A 7,185-nucleotide genomic window follows, 5' to 3' on the forward strand; every position below is an offset into this window, starting at 1 on the left:
TGCACCAAGCAAGTCCCAGCTTGAAAATTCCTGATGTTTCCAGACTCCAGGTAAGGAATGAGGTCCAAAGTCCTCGTGTCTTGAGTCATAGAATCATAGGATCATCTAGATTGGAAAAGACCTTCAGGATCATCAGGTTCAATCAACAGATCTGATCCTTGCACCTTGTAGGAGCAGCTGTAGTAGTGAGCTAAAGTGATTGGTTTATGAGTACTCCATTGCTGATGCAGTCTCTGTGGCTGGACCACCTCATCTTGCTGGGCTGCAGGAGCACAGGATGCAGCTGTGCATGGTGGCTGATGTAGAACAGGCTTGGAGCTGTTGAGCATCTTCTGCTCAAAAATAAAGTCTCAGTTCAGACCATAAATTATTAGGGGAAAGCAAGCAGCAACAAATTTCCCACTCTATTCTCAATAAATAACTTAGTCAGTTCTGGCAAACTAATAGTTTCCATATTGCTCAGAACTTAGTGGGAAGCTTATTACAGGTTACTGTATGGCATACAGTGATGCTACCAAGGGAAGGATGCAGCGTTGCAATGGTGATGCTGCTTCACCAGGGAATGAGAAATCAGGCTGAGAAGGCAGCAGGAGGTTGTTCAGTTCACTTGCTCCCCAAAGGCAGCAAAAGCAAACAGTTTGCAGGCAGTGTCCCACACCAAGTCCATCTACCCTTCTGGCACCCCAGCTGCCACTAAGGATCCTGACTTCACAGTATAGTCCAACTGGCCATGTGATATGTAGGACGTGGATACCAGCCTTGCTCTCTCCACCTGATTGCACTGCACAGAGGTGGTTCATCATGATTTCTGCTAGACTTGAAAGGTGTGTGATTTTCTTTAACAGCAAGACTTGCCTGCCGGCAACCATTAGCTCTCTCCAGCATCATAAACAGAGTCATATTCAGTTTACACCACTTCTGTACTTGGCTTAGGTGCTCTTTTTCTGCCCATACATCTCTGTTTTCAACTCCAGTCAGCACTGGTTTGAAGTTATTACTGTCTGGTGGTTGGGGTTTTTCAGTGGTGTGTGCACCCTAAATGAGCTTTGTGGTCTCCCCACTTCAAAAGCCTCTCTGCTCTCACCCCTGTTTACTGACTGTCCTGCAGTGAGACCAAAGACTGAAGGGTGTAAACTACCCCTGTGCTGCCCTAGATCTCTGCAGCACGTGGGGATGCAGCGGTGGGACAGCCATCATTGCTGCTGGAGAGGGTTTGGGGGGAATTGGGCAAGGAGTTGGTGCAGAGCATCCTCATCTCCATTCAAATCAGACCTGAATGCAGCACGTGCTGCACACTTACTCTGGTGCCATGTGTTTCCTAGGCCAGAAGAAGAGACAGGGATAAGTGCAGAGCCCCTTCATCAGGGAATGGCACACAGGTGCTTCACCAAAGGAAGCAGGTGCTCGCACTCAAACCAGTTGGCTTCCATTTGATATAATCAAGCCCTTGGTGGAGTCAAACTGATGCTGAGAACTAGGGGGGAGGTCTCTGTGTGTTGGTAAGAGAGCTATTATGTTTGTGCATTCTTCTGCACTAGGTTTTATTTGCCTAGTAAGTTTCATCTGTTCTTTGCATGCATTGTTCTGCTATAGGGACTGGGGCTCCTTTGTGAAATCTTGATGGAGTTGTGTGTATGAAATGGGGAAATGGCAAGAAGAGAGAATGTGTTGAGTGTTGCAACATTTCCTCCTAGTATTTAATATCCTGACAAAATCTATTTCTTTAAAGTAAAAAAACAAAAACAAAAACACGCACTACTTGAAGTGTTTTACTCTAAAACAAGATATTTGCAGTGTTATAAAAGTGTCAACATCTCACTTACAAGTTGGTCATTCTTTTGGCAGTGGCTTTAACAGAAAATCCCCCTTGGGGCTATCGTGCTTCTCTGTGTTGGTTTTTCTTCCCCTTTGTAAAAAAAAAAAAATATCTATATGAAAAGCCAAACTTAAAAAGCAAGCACAGTTTACTGGGTCTCGTGACTGGGTAACCATTGTACTGGAAGTTTAAAGCAGTGGGGCTGAGGCCAGGAGATGAAAGGGGATGGAGAGAAGGCAGGTTTCTGCAGCAGTAAGCTGGATATTCCAAGGTTCGAGCTTTCAGCACTGCCCTGGTTCTGGGAGCCAACAATACTATTATCAACATTTTCTTTTTTTCTACTGTTTATGCCTCTGATCCTACCAAGGTCTACCCACAAAAAGAAAAAAAAGCATTTATGTGGTTGAGGTTCAAATGCATTTTCTTTCCTGCTGTCTGCATGCCATGTGAAGGATGAGCTGACTGAAGTCAGTAGGGCTATCCTAATGCTTGAGATCACACCCTGTGATTTCTTTCTGTATCTTTCTGTATCTGCCACTGTTGATCATGTCCTCTTACATCTGTTTCTCTACATGACTTTCTTCTTCATTGTAGATCAACACTGATACCTTAGGCAGATATCAAATGTTTCTCTTGGTTTCTTCCTGCCTGCTGGTGCTGGAGAACCCCGTCTGCCTGGGCATTTCTTGAGGATGATGCTTTTGGTGATGCTCCCAGCCGGTATACAGTGATCCCTCTCTAGAAGATGCCTTGTTAAGGCTAGTTCTCTGTTCTTCTGCTTGTGTTTCAGTGTAGGGTTAATCCTCCTCTGTGAATATGGCAGGGAGGAAGGATGGAAAAAGCTAGTTAGTATGATAGAGACAAAGCACTGGTAAGAGCAAAACCTGTCTTCAGGCCTTGGATAGAGAAGCAGCAACTCATTTCTCAACATGCAGGCTCCAGGGTAGGGCAGCCATGGAGCTAAGCCTTGAGCTGCCCATGAGGAGGAGGAGCACCATTTAACCCCTGCAGTGAAATGAAGTGTGCTTTGTTGCAAGGAAGTGCTGGGTAAAACAAGTGTAGCTTTGACCTGAGTACCTCAAAATGCTAGCAGGGGAGGTGGTTGAAAACAGAAGGGTTACTGAAGTCTGGGGAAGGGGCTGCCCATCCTAACGTGGTCCCACAACTTATTTCCACTTCATCAGTGCATCTGTGATGTGGGAACTGCTGGGTGGGAAGATGGGAAGGTCGAGCTGTTTTGGTGGTGTGTGAGATGGGCTGGGGGCAGGTTAAAAAGCAATTTACAAACACCAAAGACCACACGGAGGAGGCCAGCATGGGCTGTGGGTCTGAGTAACTGGAGCTGTGAGCTAACTGCTCAGGTCTTGTTTCCTCACTGGTTTTGTACATGTGTAGCTGTGTCAATGGGTGTAAACAAGAGGCTTGCAGAAGTGTTTTGTAGCTACACACTGACAAGCCTCTGCTCCCTGGTGACCCTAGGTTGCTGCTGCCTACTCTTTCCCACTAATTCTGATTCCTCAACACAATTCTCCTGCCTGATCCTCCTGCAGCTCTGGGCCTGAGAGTTGGGTTTGTGTCTGCCTTGGAGCTTCTGTTTTGGGCACTGAATCCCTAGCTATATCCCTTAGGAGAAATGATGTGCTTGTGGAGACTCTGCACAGGTGACTCTCATGGGCAGAATGCTCTTGTCCCCATGCCTTCACTCTGACAGTTTGCACACACAGAGCAGAGAGGCCCAGGGGTGAGCTTGTAGAATCTCTTATCCTGAAGTCAATATCACTTAAATGATGACTGTTTGTGGCTAACTTCTTGCTAACACTGTTACAGTTGATGCCACTCTTGTGTTGCTGCAACAGTAGTTTGGGTGATCTGCTGACCCTTGTAAGGATGCTGGGAGTGTCTTGACTTGAAGCCAAACATTGCTATTGGAAATACTGAAATAATCAGTGCTTCTGAAGAAGGAAAACAGCTGCCAAGCCCGTAGTAAAATCATCCACACAAATGCCTCCCGTTGGAATGGGAAATTTGTGAAGGCAAACACAGCAGTCCTGCTTCCTAATTCATTTGGAAAACGGGTTAGCCATTGGCTTAGGCTGAGAATAAGCACGTGGCATCTGAATGAGGTTTGACCTCAGAGCTCTCCAGCCTAAATGTCTGGCTGCGTTCTTAGATGTACTCTGTGAGGATGAAGCCCTTAAGCCAACACCAAACCCCTGTTCCCCCCACCCCAATGAGGTGCTCCTCCAGGTGCAACAGATGAGTTAAGCCCAGGCCAGCTGACAGCCTCCCTGCCATCTCAGGGGCTGTTGGTGAGCTGCAAGGGGGAGAACCTCAGCAACAGATTCATTGAGCACTTCAATTCCCAGGGCCTTCCCAAGGGACAGCTTGTTACAGCAGCCTTGGTTAGGGAACAGGCCATAAGCACAGCAGCGCTTCCTTAGTATGGCTCCTTGCCTGCAGCTCCTAATGCTATCCTGCTGTTAGAGCCTGTATTTTCCCTTGGTGGTTTTTTTTTTTTTTTTTTTTTCTTCCTCTTGAGATGGCATTACATATGTAGAATACATCTGTAGATCTGATTGCAGAGCACCCACTGTAATTACTGAATTTGGAGCTTGAGAGTGACCGTACCTCTCAAAATTTAGTGGGGGAAATTCCACCTTTACATTACTTAAGGTTTGCACATACAGTTTCTTGCAAAGTGGGTCAATTTTAATAACCCATTCTGTCTTGTCTTAGCAAATTCTACAGGCCAGCCTGTTCCACACCACTAATAGCATTCACTGGAGCTACTGAAGGGAAGTAACAGTCTCTGCCATAGGTTTCCATGCTCTTGTGGCTGTGTTTGGGCTCACAGCAATTTTTCTTGCCTCTGAAGCAGGTATTCAGTGTGAGCCCAGAAGTGATGGCCAGGAGCTGCCTGCAGCAACTCCTGCACGCCTGGGAGAGGAGTTGCCAGCCCTGGAGCCACCTGTTTCTCCCCTCTGGCCCATCTTTGCTAAGTGGGCAGCACTACAAGTAGCAATAAGCAAGTGTGGCGTGATGCTGTGCTGCTCCTGATTGCCTTTAGCAAGTGCATACAGCCCAGGGCGCTGTCTGTCCTCAGGCAGGTGTTAATTTGGTGGATAATACATACACCTTGCAGCTCAGAATCCATTTATAAATAGAATTTTATTTATAAAGTCAATTTACATAAAATATGATACTCTTTTTAAAAACTGCATATGTACGACTTAAGAAATCCTAGCAAGTGCATACAAAAATGCCTTCAATACATTTAAAAAAACAAACAACAAAACAACTTCAGTTTTCAGAGAAGTGAACCTTCACACCAGGCAGAGTCAGACACCACAGTGAGATGCAACAAAACTTTGCAGTCCTTTAGTAAAGTGTTTGGAGAAAGAAAAACAAACAAACCCTTTCATCTAAACAGTGTATATTCCCCAAACATTCCAGCTGGCAGTGTTCAAGAACAAGGGAATTGGACTGAAAATAGAGCTACCTCCTTAACCCTTTTCCCCAAGGTTTCTCATACAAAAATAAGTCTTCATACACCACTCTTCCCATAGGCGGTTCAAGTTGCATATAAAATAGAATCTGACATTATAAAAAAAATTCCCTCCCCCTCCAGAAACAAGGAAGCATCAAGTGGTTTCCATTTCTTTTTTCCACCCTTTCCAAAGGCTGATGGGAAGTAGCTGCGAGGGGATGCACAGCCATTCTCTGGAGTGGGTGAAAACCTTGTCCGTCAGCAGCCCCAGAGCAGACATCGGAGCCGTGACACCATTGCACTTCAGCCCAGCAAGGAAAGCAGCCAGGAGGAACTTGAGAATTTCTGGGGGAGATTTATTTTGGAGGGTACTGCTGGCTGCTGCGGAAGACCATAGGCATCAAGGTATGGCTGTGGAGAGATTGTAAAAACCCATGTCTATTCCATCTCCAACCCCAACGGCCTCCTCAGCTTCCAACCCCATGACCGCTCAATCCTATCGGCCACCTCAACACCACCAGCAACCCCAGTGTCTTTGGCAACCCCACTGGCCACCTGAATCCCCATTGGCAACCCCAACCTGATCAGCAATCCCAATCCCATCCGCCACATCAAACCCCTGGCTACCTCAACCTCATAGTCAATCTCATCGGCCACCCCAAGTCCACTGGTCACCCAACCCCATCAGCCACCCCACTGGCTACCTCAGCCTCATTGTACAATACAACCCCATGATTGCTTAACCGCCATCAGTCAACCCAACTACTGGCAATCCCAATGGCCGTCTGACCCCATTGGCCACCCAATGACTCCAAGATCACTCAACTCCATAGACCACCCCAGCCCCACTGACAATCCCACTGCCCACTTCAACTCTGTGAGCGTCCCAAGCTTAAAGGGCTGGGAAGCCGCAGTACCCCAAGCCCACCTCACCTCCCACCAGCTCAGTAGCTCCCAAGCCAGCTGGTGAAATCCAGCAGTTCCTGCTCCTCGGGGCTGAGCACCGGCTCGTAGCCGCTCTCCTCGGAGGAACAGGGCGAGGCGGAGGAATAGCCGCTGCCGCCGCCGCTTTCCCCGACAGCCCCCCGCCCCGCAGAGCGGCCCGCTCGGCCGTCGGGGAAAGCGGCGGCGGCGTCGTGCTCGTCGAGGAGCCGCTGCAGCGCTCGGATGTACTCGACGGCGGAGCGCAGCGTCTCCACCTTACTCAGCTTCTTGCTGGCGGTCCCGTGGGGGACGTGCTGCCGCAGAGCGGCGAAGCCCAGGTTGACCAACCGCACGCGGTTGCGCTCCCGCTCGTTGCGCCGGGCCACGGCCGCCGCCGCGGTGCCGCTGCCCGAAAGGGAGGCGAAGGCCAAGCGGCGTTTGCAGCGCAGCAGCTCCGGAGAGGCGGGGCGGCGGCGGCAGCGTGAGGCGGCGGCGGGGGGCGGCGGCGGGGCACCGCCGTTCATCGCCGAGGGGCCACGGCGGCGGGGATGGGGAGCGCGGCAGCGCCGGGAACGGTTAGGGAACGGAGAGATGAATTAAAATGGAAAAAGAAAAATTAATAATTACTTAAAAAGGAAAAAAAAAAAAAAAAAAAAAATTACCTGCGGGGTGGAAATAAAAAAGGGGGTAAGGTGCAAGAAAAAAAAATGCAAAAAAAAAAAAAAAAATGCGGGTAAGATGCAAAGGAAAATGCGTAGAAAGCAAATGAAAATGAGATTTAAAAAAATGTGCAATAATGATGCAGAAAGCGCGAGCCGGGCGCCAAAAGAATGTGAAATGCAAAGAAAAAACGCAAATAAAAGTGGGACTAAAATGCAAACGAAACGGGAGTTTGAAAAAGCGCAAATGAAAAATAAATTAAAAAGTTTTTTTAAAAAAATACAAGACAGGGAAAAAA

At 48.1% G+C, this 7,185-nt stretch overlaps 1 protein-coding gene across 1 annotated transcript; it reads right to left on the bottom strand.

The window, feature by feature from the left end:
- Positions 1 to 5,024: 5,024 nt before the first annotated feature.
- On the bottom strand, positions 5,025 to 6,751 carry ASCL2 (achaete-scute family bHLH transcription factor 2). The gene is made up of 2 exons (XM_042884603.1): positions 6,237 to 6,751; positions 5,025 to 5,714 (listed from the first exon to the last, which is right to left on the bottom strand). Exon 1 carries the CDS (start codon positions 6,749 to 6,751, stop codon positions 6,248 to 6,250), a length of 504 nt encoding a protein of 167 aa, XP_042740537.1. The 3' UTR covers positions 5,025 to 5,714; positions 6,237 to 6,247.
- Between the last annotated feature and the right edge of the window lie 434 nt (positions 6,752 to 7,185).

This window comes from Lagopus leucura, unplaced genomic scaffold (assembly GCF_019238085.1).
Source record: "Lagopus leucura isolate 7727_CA_CO unplaced genomic scaffold, USGS_WTPT01 Super-Scaffold_100044, whole genome shotgun sequence".
NCBI lineage: Eukaryota > Metazoa > Chordata > Aves > Galliformes > Phasianidae > Lagopus > Lagopus leucura.

Coding starts and splice junctions, on each gene's coding strand:
- ASCL2 (XM_042884603.1), bottom strand. CDS start 6,751: ATGAACGGCGGTGCCCCGCCGCCGCCCCCCGCCGCCGCCTCACGCTGC.